This window comes from Pleuronectes platessa, chromosome 9 (genome assembly GCF_947347685.1).
Source record: "Pleuronectes platessa chromosome 9, fPlePla1.1, whole genome shotgun sequence".
NCBI lineage: Eukaryota > Metazoa > Chordata > Actinopteri > Pleuronectiformes > Pleuronectidae > Pleuronectes > Pleuronectes platessa.
The window spans coordinates 9,571,821-9,595,925 of NC_070634.1; the positions used below are offsets into that span (position 1 = coordinate 9,571,821).

The 24,105-nt window shown below is 42.0% G+C and overlaps 2 protein-coding genes across 5 annotated transcripts in view; one reads left to right on the plus strand and one right to left on the minus strand.

The window, feature by feature from the left end:
* The window catches only part of ralgps2 (Ral GEF with PH domain and SH3 binding motif 2), a 71,263-nt gene that overhangs the window by 3,787 nt on the left and 43,371 nt on the right, over positions 1 to 24,105 (minus strand). For 3 of the 4 annotated variants that reach the window (XM_053430246.1, XM_053430248.1, XM_053430247.1), the window contains exons 10-20: positions 5,429 to 5,566; positions 4,822 to 4,912; positions 4,592 to 4,659; positions 4,332 to 4,470; positions 4,045 to 4,196; positions 3,909 to 3,963; positions 3,264 to 3,341; positions 1,909 to 2,014; positions 1,282 to 1,374; positions 423 to 528; positions 19 to 110 (exon numbers count right to left, since the gene is read on the minus strand). In XM_053430246.1, the coding sequence (XP_053286221.1) occupies positions 19 to 110; positions 423 to 528; positions 1,282 to 1,374; positions 1,909 to 2,014; positions 3,264 to 3,341; positions 3,909 to 3,963; positions 4,045 to 4,196; positions 4,332 to 4,470; positions 4,592 to 4,659; positions 4,822 to 4,912; positions 5,429 to 5,566 (1,118 nt within the window). The remainder of the gene's footprint in view (positions 1 to 18; positions 111 to 422; positions 529 to 1,281; positions 1,375 to 1,908; positions 2,015 to 3,263; positions 3,342 to 3,908; positions 3,964 to 4,044; positions 4,197 to 4,331; positions 4,471 to 4,591; positions 4,660 to 4,821; positions 4,913 to 5,428; positions 5,567 to 24,105) is intronic. The other variant, XM_053430249.1, reaches the window with a different exon arrangement.
* On the plus strand, positions 7,344 to 22,571 carry angptl1a (angiopoietin-like 1a). The gene is made up of 6 exons (XM_053430250.1): positions 7,344 to 7,706; positions 16,047 to 16,304; positions 16,450 to 17,067; positions 19,900 to 20,093; positions 20,961 to 21,231; positions 21,362 to 22,571. Exons 2-6 carry the CDS (start codon positions 16,115 to 16,117, stop codon positions 21,547 to 21,549), a joined length of 1,461 nt encoding a protein of 486 aa, XP_053286225.1. The 5' UTR covers positions 7,344 to 7,706; positions 16,047 to 16,114; the 3' UTR covers positions 21,550 to 22,571.

A 24,105-nucleotide genomic window follows, 5' to 3' on the forward strand; every position in this document is an offset into this window, starting at 1 on the left:
CGCGATGTGGCCACATACCTGTTGTCTATTGCTCTGACAGGCAGCACTCAGATGTTTGAACCAGAGCAAAGCGTTCATTCTGTTCCCTGCTTGGTACTTGTAGGTGTTACCTAGGTAATAGAGACAAATAATGTGAGTGGCCAAGTCTTGTTTCCACAAAACTCTGGAAACATGGCTGAAGCCTCACTTGACTTTGGCCCGCCCGGTAAAATACAAACAAAGTCACAGTTCAGAACAATGTCAGATTGTGTGTGCTTATGTGTGTGTGTCTGTGAGTGCGTTGGTTGTTGGTTGGTTGGGTGGGATGTCACCACTCAAACCAATCTCCATTGTCCCACAAACTCATCTGTTTTCAGAGGAATTACTTCTTGCTTGTATTGGTCATTTCCGTTTCTTTTTCCTTTTGTGTGTGTTTTTCTCACCGTGCTCGGAGTCTGTCAGCAAGAAGACATCAGGATGCTCAGGATCGTCAGCCATCATGGCCATTAGGCCCACCACACACCCGCTCTTACTGGACGTTGACTTGAACTGGGTAGAAGACAAGAGGAAACAGATGAACCTTTTTTCTCTCATAACAAACCTGTTGTGTCTAAACATTAACATGGGCCTTGTGTGTGTGTCTGCGTGTGTGCGTGTATCCTCAGGGTTTAGGATGTGTACTCCACAAGGTTCTCATTAGCCTGAGTGACACACAGGACTGCAGTGATGTCATTGGTCTCATTATTCAATGAGTGCTACCATCTGTCTCTCCCCCCACTTCACCAAACCTAGTCGAGTCCCCTCCACAGCCCCACTTATACCCCATCAAACACCACACACACACACAAAGCTCACATTTCTTCCCTCCACTCTCCTCTGAGCTCCTGTAGATTTTGTGAATGTTTCTTTAAAGCTCATGTATACAAACCCATGTCCAGCCTGACAAGTAGATTTTCTTTAAGTCAATGAAATAATCATGTGCAAATAATGAAGAAGATTCATCACGTGTTCTCCCCTGAGTTCATTCTATACTAAAACCTTTTGAGAATGAGTAAATAATGGCTGTCAGGTGTTGTTTCCTTATGAAACTGAGTGTGTTTCTAGCCAATTTGGTACATTTACTCTCACTTCTATCAACAGCTGCACATTTTAAGATGCCTCACTGCATTTATGAGCTTTCAGTCCTCACCTGCGTGAATAAACAAACACTGTAAGACCTCAACAATTTCTACCATCTGCTGGAAAAGATGCACGGCATTGAATGTGTCCTCAGGTAGAGTCGTACCAGCGTATGTGACTTACATGTTTTCTCTCAGTGGCCTTCAGGGACTTGGCAGGGTAATAGTAGAGCTGGGTTTCACAAAGAGCAACCCAGTATTTGGTCCAGGATGCCACCTGGAGGTACAAAGGGGAAATTATCTTTATTTGTTGGGGGGGGGGGGGGGGAGTACTAAGTGAACCTGCTAAATAATCCTCCTTTTGTGGGTAGATTTGATCTGACTACATATCCAGACTGGGAAACAAGTTTTAGACCTCGTTACATCATCAAAGAAGCTTGTAAATCACCTGTAGCACTTGTGACAGTTGTGAGTTATTTTAGCTGCATCCAGATTTGTTTCCAGGCAAAACCGAATAGGATAATGTCAGCACAAACATAAAAATGACTTGAGCAGAAAAAAGAAACAATAGCAGTGGAAAGAAACGCAAGCACAGCCAGAGAGGAAGAGCATTACAATGTATATGAGGAACAGACAGAAACAAAGATGTTCTGCCGGTTTAAGAGTCCCAGAGGTCCCATCTGTGCTCTCCAGGCAGCATTTATTGCCCATCTGCTCCTGTATGGTACATGCAGGTGTGGGTGTATGAACATCGTCTGGACACATGTATAGTTGTACATGTCTACGCAAATGTGTGTGTGGGTTCTCTCACTGTTGGTTTCTTGCCCTCCTTGAGCACAGTCTTTCGTCTCAACACCCCCTGCACTGTGACTGCTCCGGGATACAAGTGAACTGCCAGCTCCTCCGATTCCGCAGAGCTGCAACAGGACAAAGACAAACATTACAATTTATATACTCAAACAAAAACATGAGAAAAGATGCATGGTCTCATGCATGAACATGTAGATCAAATCAGAGATGAACTGTAAGTATAGACAGACACAATCTGCAAAAGACACCTTAAACTCTGCTTAATCAATAAGTAACACTTATTTCTCATTTTGCTTAAAGGTTCAGTGTGTAAGATTAAGTGACTTCAGGTGGTAGAGTTGCATGTTGCATCTGAACAACCCTAAACCTCACCCTCCCTTTCCAAACATGAAAGAGAACCCATGGTTGCCTTCAGATGTCATAAAAACTTTAAAAAGGTGATTGTCCAGTCTGGGCTACCGTAAAAACATGGCAGACTCCGTAGAGAGGACCCACCCCCGCTGTTAACGTAAAGGCCTTTTATATTTAAATATAAAAGGCCCATTATAGGGTAAAGAAAACAACAATTTGTACAATGTAGGTGATCACATACAGTGAAAAGATCACTAGGATTATTATATAAATTCAACTACTGCCAAGAGATCCCTTTAACTTAAATCTTACACACTGGACCTTTAAGTGGAATTTCCCAAATTAAATCTGAACCCTGGTGTCTACAGAGAGGATCAGGCAAGGTGGTGTGCAGATTGTGTCTGTCTGGAGGATCAGAGCAGGAAGCCCAGTGCAGGAGCCTAGTGAAGCCTGGTGGAAACAGAGAGAAACAGAGAGACCATCCCGAAACCGCAAGGGACGCCGATTATGCAGCGTCCATGAGAACTGGCTCTAATAAACCTGAAGAGTCTGTTTGTCTCTACCTTAGGAATGAGGATGTAGCAGTTTGTTTCCAGTAACACGTGGAGCTCAGTGTGACTGTGGAAACTTTTTTTAGCTCCAAGCTGAGGAAAATCTTGGAAACCTTTCACAAGAAGAAGCCCAGGTTGATTTTAAGCTCAATTCGTGTATGAGTGTGTTATTGTGTGCGTAAGGCAGACATGCAGGCAATTCGAGAAAGCAAAAGGATTGAAGACTGATGATCTGCAGCAAAAGATGAAGAATCAGAACCTCAAACCCTTGTTTGATTGTGATTTCACCAACAATCACACGCACACATACACCCATCACAAGTTGAGCCCAGCACTACACACACACACGCTAAGCACCAGCACACAGCGGCCTCTTGCAGAGGCTGAGGGGTGTGAGGTGAGGATAAGAGCGGGTTTGATCAGGTCAGGTTGGTTCCGGTCGGGATGTGTGTACCTGCTGGGCCTCAGGACTCCTCTGTAGGGGATGCGGGCCACTCGGGTCACTGGGCCCAGAGAGTGATAGAACCGATTCCTGTTCAGAATATGGGATAAAATAGGATAGGATGGGGGCACGGTACACTGTTAAGGCTTTTCGGGTGTTTTTCCCCGTTATCATTTTTCCTCTTTCGAAATACAGTGTTAGAGCTGGGTGAGGAGTGGTCGTTTGGTTTGAGGGAATATTGATGGATGTGTGTTTATAAAGTAATTCAGGAGTTTAAAAGAATGGTATTTTGGGAAGAAGGGCAACTTGTTTTCAGGTCAGTCGATTTTTTACTTCTGAACTAGAGAATGTGGCTTATTGTCACACTTGGACTTAAGGTTAGGGGGATTTAACACATGGTATATTTAAGGCTGCCAGAAAAGCAGAAGCATCCAAAAGCAGCGGTGGAGTGATGATGCATGGCGACCTTGACTGCAAGCCTAAAAGCAAGGCAGTGCATGCTGTGTATACAGGACTTAAATGGCACATCATTTTTGCGAGCGATATCTTGAGGTCAGAGCTTTGGAAATAGAACAATCACATCAGGGATGGGGTTATTTATGAAGTTGCTTGTTGATGTGATGAAAAAAAGGACGGACAACAAAGAAAAAACCTTACCTCTCAAAAGCTGGCCAAGACACCTCTTCACTAAGCTCCGAGCCCTCGCTGCTCCCTGTTCACAGATCACAATCAGTACAACGATTGAAGAACAACACGTGAGTCGTGTTTATAAGAGTAAATGATTCCGTCTCACCAAGTGAAATACCGCTGGACAAAGTTGAGCTCTCTACTTGTCCTCTGGTGGGACTGTGGCTCTCCATCACACTGTCGTCCAACAGATGGCGAGAACCAGCATTTGGGAACGTAGCACTTTTAAACTCTACTGTATTCATTTTATGAATAAAACTGTGGAGACACAGCAGACAGCAGGGACAGAGAGATAAAGAGAGGAGTCTTATATTTTTAGTCAAGGGCATAAGTGTGCAATTTGTAGGACATCATCATTCTTCTCATCATTATCTATCAAGAAGTGATTCTGACTTGTAGCCCAGGCTGTGGCACTTCCTGTGTCCATAGGGCAGGAGGTTCCTGGGAGAGGGCGGAGTGGCCGGGACTTTGGGTCCTTCACTTGCTACTATACATTTACGGCCGCAGAGAGGAGACGCTGAAGCATCCTGGCCTGTGGTGAGGAGTGGGTGGGAAGGGACATTTTACAGCCCAGACAGCACTCAGTGATAAGGTGATAATAGACAGGTTTATTCTATATCTCTCACCCAATACAGATCTGCAAATAAACTTACCGACAAGATCCTCTTTTGAGGCGTTTGCTCGAGGTGTGCTGGTGCCTGGCTCAATCTTCTGAGACAACCTACATAAATAATATTCATCAACTTGAATTCATCATCTGAAAAATGTGATGGAATTTTTCGTGGGCAACAGAGGTTGATTAGTAATAACGGGCAGCATAGAAAAGTTGTTTTGATCTTCCAGAAATTGTGAGATAAAATTTAGTAGTTTTTCCCCCCCTTACTTGTAATTGTCATCCTCCACAAACTTCTGCAGCTCCTCGATATACCTGACTGAGTTGAGATACTTCTGTACATGAGGCAACAAGGGTATATCTGAAGGAGAGAAAATAATGATCAACATTAGAATACACCTATATGTGATCCTGTGTTATTATTCCTCCTACATATCTCTAGGATAAAGAATAACCAATAACATGAAATGTTATTATAGAAATTTTACTCCAACCGGGGAAGATTGTTTGTACAACATTCAGAAACTACTTGATCAACATTAAGCAATATGATGGAGGGTCTATATTCTGTAGCTCTGTGAATAATAAGAAAAAAGTTAGGAAATGAAGACGAATTAAGAATTATTTTACAAATTAGAAACATCAAATATACTAAAATGCATTTCGCTGATTCTTTATACATATGGAGGTAAAAAACGCTGAGCTCATCTGAGTGCATTGTATTTATGTTTGTTCTGGTTGTCATTAAACACAATGACATTTTGATGATTAGCACAGACTCCTTCATTGTGTCGCCATGGCAACAACAAATTATGTAACAAGGTGACAATGCAGTTTTCTTCCAAACAATTGAGTGTGTGACTATATATAATCTCACCATAGGTACAGGATCTCTGCAGGTCTGATATGATTCTGAGAAGGTTATTCATCAAGTTGGATCTCTGTTCATTCTCCAGTATGCTGCCTGTGGAGGGGTAGGCAGAGTCTATGTAGGTCAGATCGGACAGGTACATCCCTGAAAGAAAAGCAGCAGACAGAGGATGTAAATAAAGAACTATCTTCCCTCGACTCCTGCAGAGAGTTGAGGACCTCACTGTAAGCCAAGTAAGGACGGTGTCCATATATCAGAAGTGTTATTTTACACTCATCACTGATGACATGATGCTTTTCCTTCTCGAACACAGAGCTCAGCTCATTAAAATGCAAACACGTTGACATAAACAAGGCAGGACATGGTAATAGGCCAGATATCCTTGGATGCATGATTCAAGTATTGTGCAGCTGTGGGATTCTTGGTGTGAAGACCAGCTGGTGACTGCTGACTGCATGTTTGATGTTACAGAGACCGTAATAAAAACGTTGCACAAACTCTCCTATTTGCATTCAACTTACTCAAGTTTCTAACATATGATTTTGCCCTGATCTGTTCCAAATTGATCTGAATGAGGTCTTTGGATGGATGACTGATTCTCTCTTCAGCCAAAGCCCCCCACCCATGGCTCCTTTCGGCAGATTTGGAGCAAAACTGAAATCTATAGTCTCGCATTACATAAATATTAACACTGTGAGACAAACCCAGAAGCAGATTCCCACCATACTGAGGAGAGATTAACAGACGTGAACCGATGGCGGTTCTTCTCCTTCTCTTATCTTTTGTTCACACGCTAGAACCAAGATTGAATTCAGATGTAAGAAAAGTCATCACGTAGTAAACTATGACACCCACACCTCTTTCCTTCTTGGGAAACATTGTTGTACTCACAGATGTGTGCACGTACGCAAGCATTTGCACTATAGATGTACAAATTATGGACGACAACAGAACTGCAGGACCAGATCCAATAATAAAAGGGTCAAACGTTGTGTTCAGGACACCATACACAGACACACAAACACAACATCTGATTAGAATCAGAGAGGGAGGGAGGGTGAGAGAAGTTTACAAGTGTTTGAAGACTCAGCTGTGAGGGGGGAAGTGAGAGAAGGGGAGAAGAGGAGGAAGAGAGGGATCCTGGAGGCTTAACTGCTATAGCTGCTGTTCTGAGAGCACGTCAGGGATAACAGCAGTTAGTCATGCACAAATCCATAGTGCCTGGAACACCCACTGACAGATGCATGCTCAGAGAACCTGTGGTTAGGGTACACAGACACTTTGTGTTGACGTGTGGCAAAACCTGCATTAAGAGTATCAAATTAGCAACGTGAGGTACAGTCGATCGTCTTAGTGAATCATTCAAATATTTACGCTGGAACAAAAACATCTGTCCGTGCCTTACACACCGTAACACATTAAAGTGAATGACAGCAGTGATAAGGAGCAAGAAACGACCAGACTAGCTCAGACTACGCCTGCAGCAAGAATGTCTTTGCTCCAAAAACAGCACAAATCAGTATTATCTGCCTGCCTCTGTCTCTCGCTCTCAAAATCACAGCTGTAACTCAACAGGAAGCTGCTGAGAAACCCCTGCAGCATTACAAAATCAGCTATCTGCACGGATAAAGGAAAAAGGAGAAAAAAAGGAGAATGTGAAGTAATTGAGGAAGGGGTCCAAAGCAGCTGGAGCGTGATCCCCAAACTCAGTAAAACTTCTTCATAAGAACCATGAAGGCCATTGTTTAAGATGGAGAAACTAAATGAGGCAGCCGTGCTATTCTCCTTTTTTCCCTTCAGAGTGACATCAGAGGTAGGCTGGGCCACTCCAACAAAAAATAAAAAGGGTAAAATCCAACTCCCACACCCTCGCCCCCCTTCTCCTCCCCACCCATCCTCCTTCCCTTCCCCTCCCCTCCTCTAGTCTCCCCCATCCTTTGTGGAAAACTCAGAAGCATCAGTAATCGGAGCTCAGTCTGTTGAAGTGGCCGGCTTTTGAATCATGCCCCAGCCCGAGCCCCAGGACAGCTGAGTCCACAGAGGAGGAGGACATCTTTAGGATATAGGTCCTTTGTAAAAAAAAAAAAAAAAGAGCATATATTTTTATATTCAACTACAGGAGAGAAGGAGTGAGTGGAGGGGAACAACTCAGAAGACTGGGACAAAGAGAGAGAGGGAGACAGAGAGATGAGTCCTGAGCTGTGTGGCTCGGCGAAGACGCAAAACACACAGGTGAAACTATAACTGCAGGAAACACACCCCCGCCGCTGCTGCTAAGAAAAAGGTAAATGTTGTCTGTATACATTTAGCCTCTCATTCTGATTCTGCAGTGTGTGTGAGTGAATGTGTCTGGGCAGTTGTGAGATCTCTGGCTGAGAGGTTGAAGAGGTTAGACGTTTCGTGACTGGAGGTTCAAGCTGCAGACAGAAACATTTAGCAACGCTTCTTTGGCTTCCCTCAGCCGTCTGAGGACCCAGACATATTTTATACAGCATGCTGAGGGCGGTTTTTATGTTTATACATTCAACAAGTGATTAACGATATATGGGGACAAGTGAGGGCTGCAAATGGTGAGTAAGATGCAATCAGGAATAAACTTATGAACTATGATGTTTGGTAGTTTGGTCTCTTTCAGGGTATGGCACCAAAATTGACACAGGTTATGCAGTATACAGATGTGTTTAGGGGAATATGTTAAACGTTTTGATTAAATAATTCCAAAAGGTTTTTTTGTCATTGTTGAACCTGAGGAGAAACCAAGCTAAAGGAGAAAAAGAGGGTAAAGAGAAAGAAAAGTAGAGCATTCCAGATAAACACTTGAGGGAGACTGATGTCTGAACTGATCAGATTGAGAGATTTGAGCTTCGAAGCCAGGCTTGTTTATTTTTCTTGGCTTTAGATTTCCAAATACAAAACCATCTGAGCGGCATTGCTAACAGGGGTGAGGGGACTGAGTCGAGTTAACCTGCAGAAATCCGAGTTACATCAATATGACATGTCTCTTAGCACATGCTAAAAATGGGGGTTGTGAGATCATATCCCGACCCATACAAAAAACGACATTGTAGTTTGTGGAATCATTGAAAGTGTGCCTAGTCTCTTTTATCAGGGTCAAGTTTAATGAAAAGTGATGATGCACTGTACTACAACTCTAACCACATCCTCCATCTAACCTACGCCATGGGTATAAAAATATGCCATGATAGAAAAACCTTTGAACACTAATAGCACCAGTCTGGAGCACATCCATATCTTCAACTCACAATTACCTTAAAATGTTTTCACTTATTTTCTCGCCTGTTGGTGGGCTCTGTGGAAATCGCTCTGTTCAATATGAAAAGCCACATCTGTGAATGCTGTAAGCGACCATGAAAGACACACTCACAACACACACATGCGCCTTCAAAATCCCTGAGCTTGACGTCAAAGGCAAACTAATAATGAGGGAGAGGGCTAAGAAAACATTTCAGGAGCTTGTTTTTGCTTTAGAGTAATAAATCATAATATCAAAACCTCCAATAACTCAAGCTAGAAAAGACAAGAGACAGTTAAAAGGTAAACAGGAGGCAGGCGCAACCTTCTGAGACATACCCAGAACATTCTGTGCGGAGCAGCAGTGCTTGGCCTTCAGGTTCACCTGAAACTTGGGAGCATGGGGGACAGGCCTGTGAGAAAGCTTTAATGGGTCATTACGACCAACCCACACATAAAGTAACCATTCTCTTAACCCTCATCCTAGACTTTAAATCACAACAGGAAATCTGTTTGATGCCTTCTCCGTTCAAACTTTTTTAAAACTCCTGAGGGAAGCCAATAAAAAGCGGTCAGGTAGTTTGTGGTGATGCTGTCAGAGCCGGTTAACTGCTGCCCTCTCCCAGACTAGGTTGTAACCCAGCAGGAGACTGATAACTCACTCAGCCAACTGCAGTTTTTCTGCCAATTGTGCCTCACCGTTTAACCTGAGACTGTGTGGACCCTTCACAGACGCTGATGTGTAATGTACAGCTCAGCTGATCTTATCACTCAAACAGAGCCACATAAAGAAACAGACTGATAACACAAACACACACAGGATACAGACATGGGCTTGTCCTAAAACACCGCTCCTGTGCTGTACTGACCACATGTGGTTAAATCCAACCACAGCGGAAAAAGCCGGACACATTTTATTGCTCGAATCTCAACCCCGGATTATGAGTCACATGGCTAGCTGTAGCACTTCTGGTTAGAGTGAAGAGCTACAAGAAATTAAAACGACTGCAGGGGGGATATAAAGGAACAGGTCTGGAGTAAAAGTTGATAGAAAACCCTCTAGCTGCTCCACAAAGCTCATTTAGAGTCCTCCTAATGAGAGCTTGGACACAGCTGAATGGACAGGTCGCCATAGGGAGGAAGAGGTCAGCAAGGAGGTCAACATAAACAGACGAGAGAAGTAGAGGCATGTAACTAAATAGAGCCAGTGTGTGTGTGTGTGTGTGTGTGTGTGTGTGTGTGTGTGTGTGTGTGTGTGTGTGTGTGTGTGTGTGTGTGTGTGTGTGTGTGTATTATGGTATTGATTCAACTAATAGAAAGCATGTGCGGTCAGTGGTATGAGTTTAAGATGAGGTGAGACCCAGAGGGACAATATAACTCAGGAAGCACTTTGTAAGAGTGCTCATGAGTAATCTCCTAATCCTGAAAATGTATACTATCAAGCCTAACAAGCAAACAGTTATTTATAACTTCTGTGACGTTTTAATACTGCACCCACCTGGCTCTCCTCTCTCCCCCGACCCTCCTGCGGCTCTATTCAAATGCTTGAAAACAAGTGCCACTTAACTAGTTCAATAAAAAAAGCCACCTGAACCGGTGAGGAAATTGCTAATCCGTCTGCCTGGGTAATTTATTACCATGGAACCACCAGTTTAAGATGATGCCAACTGCTACACAAGAATTATTATTATGCCTGTGTGTGCACAAAGAGATGTGTGCTTGTGTTTTGTGATGGGGAGGTAAGGGGATGAGTGTTGTGAAGTGATGGAGGAGAGGCTGTTGAAGAGCTGCAAGTCCTTATCTTGAAAAAGTATGACAAATAGAGAACCTTATATGAACTTTGTCAGCTCAATTATTAGAGTAGAGTGTTTGCGTTTCTGTGTAGTGCCAATGGAAGAGGAGAGGGGAGCCTGTTTTCCACAAAGACCGATTGATTGCAGGGGTTGCCTGGAGTACGGGTAGAGGGGGGATGTTAGAGGAAGGGTGAGGCTGCACCATAATCCCCACACGGAGACCTCTGACCCCAACATCAGCCCACATGTTTAGAGTTTCACTACAGAAGAGGGAAAACAGATTGAGGCCGCAGGGCCTCAGGGGGGTTTCGGGGGGATTCCTCCTCAGTAGCTCGAAAGCAAACCCACTTCTGGAGTTATTATTTGTGTTGGCTATATTCTAACCACAGGGTAATGCATTCTTAAACTCAACCACTTAATTTAACACAGCATCTTCACTCTTCTACCTCATCCTTCTTTTTAAAATTCTGGTGCCAGACTCCAGTCTCAATAACTGGCTCAAGTTATAATGTGATAATATCAGTCTGGCATTAATCAATTTGCCTTTTCATACTTTCAACATGCATAGTTTAATTATCAGATATAAAACAGCATTGAGTATTTGTTGTTCCGCTGTGCTAATAATCTTTGTAAGCTCACTTCGGTTTTATTGAGGAACTTGTATGAGATTTTCCTTGTTGTTGGTAATGATCTCAGTGTTGATGATGTTGTTTTTGTTGTCATTAATTGGTCCATAATTTTAGTACTTTTACTACTTCCTCACTCATGCTGCGCTCTCCTCTAAAGTCTATTTTCTTCACATCACATCTTTGCCATTTCTCCACTGTGATTTTTATTCAACCCTTTTCAGCTTTCTGTTCACCAGCTTAAAATTCCCACTTGTGGCAACTGAACCAGTTGTTTCAATGAGCATGCAAGGACAGCTCAATGTGTATGTTTGAGGGATACAGTTTATGAGCGGTCATGTAAAGACAGTGGCTGGTGAAATCATGTATGGATGAGACGCTGGGAGGACGTCAGTCTCTCTCGTTGTACTAACAGTGTAGCTGGCTCAGCTCCATTTTTCCATGTAGAGGAGTGCTGCTGTTTATTGTTGGTCCTCTCTAAATCCAGATTCTATCATTCACACATCCTGTCTTGCGTTTGCTTTTTCTCTCTCCCTCTCTCTCTTCTGACCAATGATCTGGTCTGTTGTGTGTTTCAGGGCACATTGGAATTGTTGTGGGAAAGTCTGAGGGTCAGATGAGGGAGTGGAAGCTGGGGGGATTTTCAGGCTGGGAAATACATGTACATTGGCTATGAAAATATTAATATGTTTTGTCCAAGTTTTCACACAATCACGACAGATTCTCCATGCTTGTATGCATCTACCATGCATACAATGAACCAGGAAAGACGCAATAACACATTCAACATGTGTCATTCATCCCTGCTCCTGTTATCAATCTTAATTTGTTAAAGATGAATGACAATTTGTGCAGTAAGAAGTGGACCGGTTATTCAGTATGTGAACATTTCCCTTGCATGGAAATCGGAACTCAAGAAACCATACGTACATAAATTATAAATAGTATGAATACTGTAAGCATGTGATTTTAAAGGGTTCGTCCTGAACTGCACAATGAACGCCCCCTTCATTTCTAACCATCTGCAGCTACATTTCCATGCAAGCAATTTAAAGCACTTTTTTATTCATCTGTGGCATTGGCGTAGATAACAAGAGGCTTCATGCCAGTACATACAGTGTAACCAAAAGCTGACATAAAGCCGTCTTTCTGAGGTAACAACCAATGTTTTTCATCCAACAAGGCAAAACACATGTTTCCTGTCTATGTTAGAAGCGCAGCAGTCTTAATGAGCTCTCTGCTCATTTCCTCTCTTACGACAAGGAGAAAATAATTATTTGTCCCCTACGCACAGACTTAATCACCATTTACGTTCAACATCAGCAACTACACAGAAAACCAAGGTGAACATAAGGCGGTCTCCACATATGCACATCTAGATTGAGCGATGTGGTGAACTCACACACAGGCCAGAGTCAAGCAGAAATAGGTATTCAGATCTGGGCTTTGTCGAAGGTGAATAGTTGGCACGATTTTGCACTTTGTGTGTCTGTGCATAGGAATTGTGTGCAAATGTGGACACATTTGAGGAGAAAAATAACTGAGTAAATTTTTGCGTGCATGAGGCCCTCCAGAGATCTGTCAGCATGGCACTGAGCTCTTTAATCATTAGGTAAATCTGAAGCCAGACCTAAAAAAAAATGACCTCTCCTGTCCAAGTCATAGAGCTGCATTTAATAAGTAATGGCAGAGCTGTTCATCTTGAACAGAAGAACCCTTAATGACAAAACAAACAGTATAAACTCAAAACAACCGAACAGGACATATAGTGTCAAAGCTGCGAACATATATGGCACATTCGAAAGTTTATCTTCTTTAGGACAAGGTCGAGTGAATTTAACAACATAAAACAGTAAAATGACTGTCTTGCTCAAATGAAAATGGTTCCCAGTTGTACAAAAATGAGTGGTAAAAAGATCAGAGGAAGTAGGTTACTCATAAATACTGTCTGTTCTTAGACTGTTCCAATAACAGCCATGACAATAAAATAAACCATAGCTCAGACACAGAAAGACAAAGTAGGGAGTAAAGAATTAAAAGTCCACTGTCATATGTCTCCTGACTAAACTATTAGTGGAGTGACGACCCAGCAGTGCAATTACAAAGCTCATACTGTTGCCAAAATATGAAGTAGACAGAGTTGGAGGCCAACTTCAAATCCTTTATTCCTCACACAGTTACAGTGGTTTCAAATGCATGTTGTGAAATAACAATATGTGTTTGTCAGGAAGCCTGAGCCAGCAAGAAATGTACTAAATCATGCTCATATTAAAGGGGGAAATTTAAAAATTGTTTTAGAAAAGAAGACATATGTCTCTACCTAAGTTATTTAGAAGAAAGAAAAGGAAAGAAACAGAGCACAGATGGAAAAGAGGAAGGAAGGTATTTAAAAAGTAAGAGAAAAGGAATGTGGAGGAGGGAGTTTACACAAAGAGGAAAGTAATTAAATTGAAAGATAAAAGGAGTGAAAATCTGTCAAGAACAAGGAAGTATTCTATCTATCAAACGCTCTGTCTCAAGTAATTATCATTATGAGTGACCATGAAGAAAAAAAAGGGGTTGTGACCCACTTTCTTCCTCTGATGCCCCTTTCCATTTATTACTACTACAAATAGGGCACCGCATATTTGGACAAACAGCTTCTCTCTAATGTACAGTTTACAACTATGACTCTTAACTTGCAACAATAAAAAAAAAAAGTCAATTCTACAATGCAAAAAAAGCATAGTATGTGAAGGCAAATTCATATGCATGGAGATCTATTTCCACAGATAAGCACTTTTCCCCCTTTTCTTAACGGCTGTCTGAGTCCCCAAGCCCTTCAGCAGTGTTTAGTTTAGGTTTGACAGGATAAAAAAAAGGAGACTTTTGGCTTGTTCTGAGGAAACACTGCAAACTTTGTACCTCCACAGCACACTGGTGACCTCTCCACGCTCACTTAGATGTCTTTGATATGTTATGGTTCTATGAAAGAGACGAGGCCCCTTCGTACTCAGAACCACCACCCAGGGGGAAAATCAAACTCCACAAGACAGGGAAGAGGAAAAATTGAAAGAGAGGGAGGGAAGGAAAAACAAAAAAAGATGAGAAGAGAGAGAGAGATGGGAGATTTAAGAGGTGAGAGCTGATGGATGACCTGTAATGCCAGTTCTATTCATAAACTCTAAACTGTGGACAATGTAGAGTATGGTCACTTGCATGAAGCTGCACAGCAGCAGCACAGCGGCAGCCATAGTTTGGACAAGAGGACTTGAGAACTAATACTGCCGATGCTACTGTTAAAGTCATTAGCAACTCTCGCTAAGGTCAATAAGTATACAGTACCTGGTAACGCTGTCAGACACACCAGCGGCTGGAAAAACACATCACCATGAAAATGATTAACGTCTCTGGATAGCCATGCACACACAGTATTCAATCATGCAGACGGACACACAAGATTATGCATACCAGCAACAGTGCACAAACACACTGAAGATATAGCTGTCTGTTCTCCACGTTGTTCAAAGTGACAGATTTGCCAGAGTTCATGGAGAACCGCAATGGCGTCATATGGGAGAAGCATTATGCCTGAGTTTTGGGGTGGAGGTAGGACTTAATGAGGTGGCAATGAGTTAAGACTTGAGAGTGAATACTTTAAAGTGAAGAGTGATGGAGTGGATTATGAGGACTAGACAGCCCTAGTCGTGCACAAGCCTAGGCCGAGGTGTCAAATGTCGCACCATGAACATCTGAGTGCGCGTTGGTGTTTTGTGGTTGTGCACAACAGAACAGAACTATAGTCAGCTGGGATAAGAAAGGGGTGAGGGAGTGCAAGGAGTCATCCCTAAAATTAGATGAGGATGAAGACAACTGTGCACAAACTGTTTTGTGGAGTTTATCTCACAGCCCTGCTGTGACTGTTTGTGCAAGTGTGTTTGTAAAATTGCTTTCAGTCACATGCAAGTAAAACCTCACATAAACATTCCTGTTGGATGTAGTGAGTCATGTGGAGTATTTGGTATTCAGGGTCAATATGTCTCACTGAGGGATAAGCTGAGCAAGTACAGTATGTATACAAGTAGCACTGTTGCAGACAAAAGGGACAAATCAATGAGCAGGAAGAGACATCCCAAACCCTCCGACTCGCCATTTTGACCAAATACCTCGAACTAAAGAGCCTCAGCACCTAAAATCAGGATACAAATCTGAGTAATAAAGTTCCTTTTATGATTTTACTTTGAAGAGATAAGATAGAAAGAGAGACTTAAGACAAAGGGGAGGCAAAGGGGCCATATAAAATGACAGTGTATTTAGTTATAGTTTCTCTCTCTTTAATTCATACACCTCAGACTCATCTGGAAGTAGGCTACAATAATACAAAATTGTAACATTACAAGAACATTCCCAAAAGACTAAAGTTCCTTGATATCTAACAATGGAGGTACGATTTTCTCAAGTAAGACAATTAAGATGCATACAACACAAGACAAAACATCGGTGTTTGCTAAAGAAAAGATAAAATTCTGTCAAAGACTAAAGAAGATGCAGTATGCTTAAGGGCAGATACCAAAGATAAACCACAGCCAGCTGCCACGTATCAGACCTCTTGATGGTGGGGAAACCAACGATGCCTTAAAAAAGGGGTGTCAGTCAGCAGGGGAACTAACTGAGATGGAAAGCAGACTTTGTGCTTCTGGCTGATCAAAAAAATGGGTTCTCTCTCTATCAGGCTTTTCACACATACAATATTATGTGAAACAATGACCTGACAGCTCTTTCACGGAACACTTTTTAAACAATTAGAGATTGTCAAGAGGACATTTCAAATGATTATTGATTTAAATCGTATGGCAGCAATTTCCTCTGCCCTTCAAAACTATACAATCAACACGCCTGCTGTTTAGATTCCCTCCTTTAGGCAAAGGACTGTTGTTTCTCATGCTTAACTCTCAAGGTCTTATATTCTTGCAGGAAGGCCTGGAGGGATTTGGAGGGAGCACCAGTAGCTGTCAATCTATTCATCTAACCAGCCAGCAGAAATGCAGGGACTGATGTGGAGCCTGTGCATCATGTTCTGCCTCTCCCTCTGGGAGGAAAGTTACTGCAGGAGTTCCAAGGAAACCAGGAGGACCAAAGAGCTCTCTATCCACAGAAGTAAAAGAGCTCCCCAGGATCCTGATGCGAAAAAGTGTTCCTACACTTTTCTCGTCCCTGAGCAGAGAATCATAGGTTCATACAATATCCTATTTTAGCAACAAATTCCAGTTATTCGCCACACAGCTGGCCTTATTCCACATAGATATAACTTTATTATCCGTTTTCTCCTTTTCCCCTAAATTACATTCTCTGTAATCTTTCCTTTATCTGTCAACAGGTCCAATCTGTGCTAGCACGACGGGCCCCGAACCAGACAAGGACAGAGTGACCCGTATGGACATCGCAGATGTGCGGGAGGTGCTAAACAAACAGCGACGTGAGATTGAGACGCTGCAGCTGGTGGTAGATGTGGATGGTAACTTAGTGAATGAGATGAAGCTGCTGCGGAAAGAGAGCCGGAACATGAACTCTAGGGTGACCCAGCTCTATATGCAGCTGTTGCATGAGATCATCAGGAAGAGAGACAACTCTCTGGAGCTCGCCCAGCTGGAGAACCGTGTACTCAACGTGACCTCCGAGATGATGCGACTCGCTTCCAGGTACAAGGAGCTGGAGGGCAGGTTCGCCACGATGGCCGCGGTGGTCAACAACCAGTCCATTCTCATCTCTGAATTGGAGGATCAGTGCCTGAGGTCGATTGGACGCAGTGAGCTGCCTGTAGTGCCTCCACTGGTTCAGGTGGTACCACAGAATATACCAGTTAATAATCGCTTCACCAATGAGATACAGAGGGACAATAACAAGCAGGCTTTTCCTCGAGGATCACGAATGGAGTCCCCTACTGCGAGCCCCTATGCAATCAACCCTCCACCCCAGGGAACACTTACATCTGATGGTATGTACCAACTTTAACATGGTATGCATGATGTAGAAATAAGCAATAATTGTCCCAATTAACTATACACACCACTACTAAAACAACGATCTACAAAGCTCCATTTACAATGTAATTTCTTGAAACAGTTGGTATTGCTGAGCCACAGTTGGCTCATTCTTGGCATGCTACGGAGGCAATGAAATCATACATTCCTGTGAGTCCTGCTTGGCTGAACAACACAGAGCATATGCACTAAATTAGTAGGCTGTGGACAGGGCTGTTATAAAAAGCATTAAAAACCCTTAAGTTAAATGGCAATATCTGTCTACAGCAAGACTTAAGTAAGATCTGTTCAGAGAAAATAATTCTAAAATCAGATGGACTAGTCCCTAAAGTGTTATAGACCCCTACACACAACTATCAATTCAGATAAAATCCTCTAAGATATACATGGCTAGTCCAGACTGTTCTCACAGAGACTAATTCTGAGAAAGATTGTGTCCAATATGAAACCAATTTGTTAGCAAAAGACGCTGCCTGGAAATGGCTCCTAAAAACTGGACAGCGCTGGCAGGTTCCTGCCGATAGGGGTAATACAACCAGATTGTGAAATGGATGAAATTATTCATTAGATCTCGCTGACAGAGGGGAAAAACGAATTTCCCGAGAGGAGAGTAACGTTACAGAGAGACTAATTGACTCCCAGAAGAACACTGACGCAAGGAATAATTTCCTCTGGTATCTGATTCTGATATGTTACTGCCTATCTAATACTCTGAAGTGTGAATTCAATCCAATGTATCGCATAAGTGGTTTGACCGGATTCAATGTTTGATCCTCCAGAAAAATAAGTCTGAGAAGAACACTGAGCTTGCAAGGCCTTCAGCCCACTTTCAGCAACAATAACAATACATTCATTCAATCCCAATACGCAGAGAAGCATTATTTCATATTTGAAAAAAGCCTTCATGAAATAAAGAAAAAAAAAGAGGAGAAGAGAAGACTGAGATGTGGGGAAGTGGTTGGGGGTGTTTAATAGCAGGGATTCCGTACTGAACGTTCTTGTGGCTATTTCAAGCTGTGCATAACAAATTTCCACTTACCATGTCCTTGTTAAACTGTAATTTTAGTGTCACATTAGCTAATCATAGCTCATTAGAACTATGAGCTGTAATGAAACAGTCTTTCTAGAGGCCTCATCTAAAGGCTCTGTCCAATCAGAACTAGGACGCTGCTTTCACAAACTGCTGTAATCCATGTTTCGTCTGATTGAATCAAGTCAGTCTGGACACCCCCACTTTATGTAAAACCAAGAAAAATAACAAAATGAGTTATGTGTCGATTTTGCTAGAGAGGTTGGCAGATTCCTAATTTTTTTTACTTTCAGAAAAAGATAAAACTAAAAAGGATAAGTACTTCACTACAATAATTCCATTCATTTTTCATTTAATTTCCATATTTAAGTGTCCATGGATGAGTACCGCCTTTTCTACGGACTGTGCGTATATCTAAATCAGTCAGTAACACAGGTAAATACTTCAAATCCAACAGCTCTAATGGGCTCTCTTCCACATAGGTTTTGTACTTGTGCAAATAGACATTACCAGACCACAGTATGGTGAAGTTGAGCTACTTCTAAACCACCATGGCTTGATTCCTTAATATATTTCAAACCACAACCTCTAAAGGCCATGTATAAGGAAACTGACAAGAAATTGACAGAGGAGGAGAGAGAATAGGGGGATTTGTTCAAGAAGCCCTTAACTGACAGTTCTAATGGAGACATATTACTGGAAAAACATAAGCCTGTGCAAAGAGCGTTAGGTATAGGTATCAGGGCGCTATACTGAGTCGCTGTGTGCTCCAACATACAGCTGAGAAAACCATCTTCCATTGGCTTTTAGGACCTGGATGCCCCCACACAATGACTGTGTTCATACTGGTTTAACACAAATTCACACAGGGGAAAACAGAGGAAATATAATGGATGGTTGAAAAGGGTTCAGCTGCTTCGGCACGAACACATGGGTTAATTTGAGAGGAGTATTCATGAAACAATCAAAGTCCAAATACATGCTTGTGGTTTCACATTGCATGTTTTAAACAGGAAATATTTTCTGAAGAATGTGTCGATAATTACACGTTTCCTCAAACAGTTCCTGCCCAACTCTCTCTCCCCTTTGTCTCGTCTCCTGTCTACGACCCCCGCAAGTGATGATGATGACTTTTGCATATGCAATAAAAGGAAGACATCTTGTCTGCTTCGGGGCACTCAGCAGGGTTTATTTGCTTGGGGAACTTGAATTACCAGTTATTCAAGCAGTGGGGTGCTCTAGCAGGGATCAAGAGACAATAACGAAAGATGCAGATATAGAATGTGTAATCTTTCAAGTTATATGGTACTCTACAAATTGTAATTGAGTTTGGGCAGATGAAATAATTAGCCATATGTTTATTAGTATTACATTATAAATATATTAGATACTAATACTTTGATGCAAATTGTAAAAAATGCTGGTCTGCCCAAAACAAACATGTTCCCTTACATCTGGAGAATTTGATTCATAGGCCAGGGCATCCCTGAAAACAACACAATTCCTCATCTATAATAGTTTGTTGGGACACATTTTTCCTGCAATTTAGATATTGCATTTGGCCATATTTTTTTATTTGATTAATATTTGATTATTTGTTCCGCCATAGCAAATTACACTATAATAATAGATTGTGGCCAGTGGCGATTGGAAAAATATTTACTGATCAGACATTTTAAATGAGAGCTACCACAACAATTTCTGTTCAAACTTTCTTGGACTAGCGAGTTCTCTACAATGATCTTTCTGTTCCCAGGACCCTTCAGGGACTGTTACCAGGTGCGTCAGGCAGGACACACAACCAGTGGGATGTACCTGCTTAAGGCAGACGGCAGCGACCGGCTGATCCAAGCCTGGTGTGAACATGGCCTTGATAATGGTGGATGGACCGTGTTGCAAAGGAGGAAAGATGGTTCTGTTAACTTCTTTCGGAATTGGGAGAACTACAAGGTAGGATAATAGAAAAAGGAGAACTAACTTTAAGACTGTGAAGGCAGGGTTTAATAAAAACAATCTTTCCAGCTTTAGTGAAAAAGGAGAAATATTTTTTAGGACACTAAGCAAACTCGTGCTCAATTGCTCATACCCATATCACAGCCGGGATGTGTGGCAATGACCCAAACACAATTAAAATAAATAAAGAACCCTGGTGGGGGCTAGGAAGGAAGACTTTGATTTCAACCCCACTGAAATGATCTTTTAATCCTTTTCCTCAAATGTGTCTGCCAGTGACCCATGAGCTAACAGAGGGGGAGTCGGACTAAGAAATAAATTTAACATCACCTAAAAAGGATGTAAGTTAGCAAATAAATCTGATCAATGCATTTTCTATGATCCACTCTCCATCTCTCCTTGAACTTTGGTTCTCTTCGAACAATCCTTAGTCTCCTTCCTTATCTTAGCTACCCGTAAACAAATTCTGAAAAGGCAGCCGGGATGTGTGGCAATGACCCACACACAATTAAAATAAATAAAGAGCCCTGGTGGGGGCTAGGAAGGAAGACTTTGATTTCAACCCCACTGAAATGATCTTTTAATCCTTTTCCTCAAATGTGTCTGTCAGTGACCCATGAGCTAACAGAGGGGGAGTCGGACTAAGAAATAAATTTAACATCACCTAAAAAAGATGTAAGCTAGCAAATAAATCTGATCAATGCATTTTCTATGGTCCACTCTCCATCCAACTGCCGCAAAAGATCTATTCAACAATAAGTTGACCAAATAAAATTAATACTGCACTTTGTTGGTCTGCACCACACTGCAATGAGACTGAAAGTGGGTAACAGAGAGCATGCCCCGTGGCTTGTCCCCCTACAGAGAGGCTTTGGCAACATAGATGGTGAACACTGGCTTGGATTGGACAATATCTACAACCTTGGGAAGCAGGGCGACTACAAGCTGATGGTAGAGCTGGAGGACTGGACGGGGAAGAAGGTGTATGCCGAATACAGCAGCTTCCGTCTGGAGTCAGAGAGTGAGGGTTACAGACTAAGGCTTGGTACCTACCAAGGAAACGCTGGGGACTCCTTCAGTAGTCACAACGGCAAACAGTTCACCTCGCTTGATCGCGACAAGGATGTGTTTTCTGGTAAGATGGTTACTTAAGGAATTCCAGAATGCATTTTTATTTGTTCTGTTAGTTTCAAAGTAATGACGTAATTGATGTTGTCCATCACACTGACTCATCCCATTCCCCCTATTGTGTCCCTTTCCAATAGGCAACTGCGCCCACTTCCATAAGGGTGGCTGGTGGTACAATGCCTGCGGCCAGACCAACTTGAATGGCGTGTGGTACAGCGGGGGAGTTTACCGCAGCAAATTTCAGGATGGAATTTTCTGGGCAGAGTATGGAGGAGGTTTCTACTCCCTGAAGTCGGTGCGCCTCATGATCCGACCAATCGACTAAAACCTTGAACTTTGGCTCTCTTCGAACTATCCTTAGTCTCCTTCCTTAACTTAGCTACCCGTAAACAAATTCTGTAAAGGCAGGACCAGGAACCCCTGCCATTGTCCAACTGTGCCTTCTAGAAGAGAGCGGAGGAAGAGATGGAGGCATATTTTTATATTCGGATGATAATGACTCTAAGAGTCGGCTCAAAAGTGAAAGAGGACTGATATTATTGCCCTTCGTAAATACCTGCTCTCCTCCACCTTTCAGTGTGGACAGTAATGGTCCATAAAACTCAGACTATATAGTACTACTCTCACATCTTCCATTTTACTAACTCCTGGTGAAACGCGACATGTAATAAAGGGAAACGGTCATTTACTTTAAGATATGAGCAGCTAATGGTGACTTATTGAAGGAAGTGTTGCCTGAACCTAGGGCTAATGGATGTACTGGGATGTTAAATGTAACAACAAAATCGATGCAATTTAACATTTTCTGTAAGAATATTTGATGAACAAATGCGGACAGGCTTTGATAAACCTTCTGTCTACTCGTTTCTGGGATTTTTCTGGACTTATTTGACCCCACTCAAAAGAAATGAAGTATTGCAACAGTGTGCTTGTTCCAATTGCAATTGCTGGCTTTGGTATGTAAATATATCTGGCTGTATTTGTGAAAGTTAATTTAAGAGGTGATACTACTCAGGCCAAATATTCACAATGTTGTCACTCTGCCAGTCTTTGTTATTTATCAGTGTATTTATAGTAAGTATAGCCAGGGCCATTTTATATATTGCCCTGTAACAATACAATTCTTAATTCTTTTTTTTTTTTAAACCTATGTAGAAATGCATTGCTATCAGTGTAATGGTTGAAGTGGGTGCGTGCGCACGCACGCACTCACGCACACACACACACACACACACACACGCACAAATGACAAATAAAAAGTGGATTTCTAGCTGACTTGAATGTGGAGAATGTGTGATATCCAGTGCCAGTTCCTAAATTAAATTAAATTCCTTTATAAACATTGAACAGCCTTTAAGTCTTCACTCAGCTTCATCTTAATGAAAACCAAAACAAACAGTCAAACTTGAACTATTACAGAGTGTAAAGTATCAGCAAAGTCTTCATCCATTTAAAAAGAGGATAAAATCAACTGAAATCTGAAATGAACCACTGTGAATTTCTTTGACCTGATTGAATTGCATTCCAAGCAAGAAGGAGAATTTAATAATGAAAGGGGGAAGAATGAAAATGAGCACTTAAAATCTCATGATTCTTGTTTGGAAGAAAATTATTATGTTAGGGGATAGGGCAGATTCAAAGAGGCAGTTGGGAAAGAGATAGATAACAGTGAGGATATCAAATGATGCTGGTATAGAAGAATTTACAGACGAAACGCAGAGACAATAAAGAGACACAAGATAGCTGGGGAACATTCACTGCACGCAAAAAAGCTATTCACTTTTTCCAGATGTCTTTTTGAAAATATGCTCCAGTGTTTTCTGAGATTTACGGTAACACCGGGTAAGAAATGTGAACAAGGTCACAGTGATCTTGACATTTGACCTTTGATCACCAAAATCTACTCATGTCCTCTTTGAGTCTGAGGGAACATTTGCAAAAAACTCCCCCAGAGATATTGTGACCACAGGATAGACGCACAGCTTAAAAGCATAATGCCTGTGGCCACAGCTGTTGCAAATGCAGACAGACAAAGTGAGACTGTCAAAGATATTATACAATTATTTTTTCAGTAAAGCCCCATTCAGAGAGGTCAATAAGTAAACCCCCTGTCTTTGTAGGACATGTTTAAGCTGTTCTTTCTCTTATCTGTTTAACGTAACGTTTTTTACAACCACGAGAGGAAAGAGGAGTGCTGACTTACAGATGTGAAGCAAAGATAATAAATTAGGTGAGCGGGACAGATAATTGTTATTGTTCTAAAAACAACAGAAGACTAGTTATTGTAGTTTGGCTCACTGTGACACAGCTCATGCAAGCAATTAAGGTACTTTAAAACTGTTAAGGGGCCAGTATTTGCAGCTGGATCATGTCAGAAACCCTCTCCCGAAACACAATTACAGTGTCAGATTGGGAGGCTGCATCAAACCATTTTCTGAGACTGAGATCGCCTTAGCTTCAAAACACGTTCACACAGTTCCTAAAAGGAGAACATAGAAGTATGGATATAACCGGAGCCAACTCGGTGCACACAGATAGAGGACTACTGTTGTTATTCTGCTTATGCTACGTGGCCAGCACAGACAAGGTGAAAGGATAAAGAGTTTTCAAAGTGTGCGTTTTTTGTCAGAGTGGAGTGATACATTTCTATGGGCTCTTTGTCCTTTGCATGATTAGCTAAAGAACAGGGACAAGTTCATCTGCGCTTTTAACAGGCAGGCCCTGTGGTGAACACAGACAGGAGGGGTCTGTTTCTGCTGAGTCGAATAAGAGGTCAGAGTTCAGACGCATGCATGCACAAACGTATCACTGTGCAAAAACCAAGGCTAAGTGACTGAAAAGCAGACACAAGGTTCTTTCTTTAGCCTTATCACCAGAGGTA

Coding starts and splice junctions, on each gene's coding strand:
- angptl1a (XM_053430250.1), top strand. CDS start 16,115: ATGCAGGGACTGATGTGGAGCCTGTGCATCATGTTCTGCCTCTCCCTC. Junction 17,068..19,899: donor GGGAACACTTACATCTGATG/GTATGTACCAAC, acceptor TTCTGTTCCCAG/GACCCTTCAGGGACTGTTAC. Junction 20,094..20,960: donor GGAATTGGGAGAACTACAAG/GTAGGATAATAG, acceptor GTCCCCCTACAG/AGAGGCTTTGGCAACATAGA.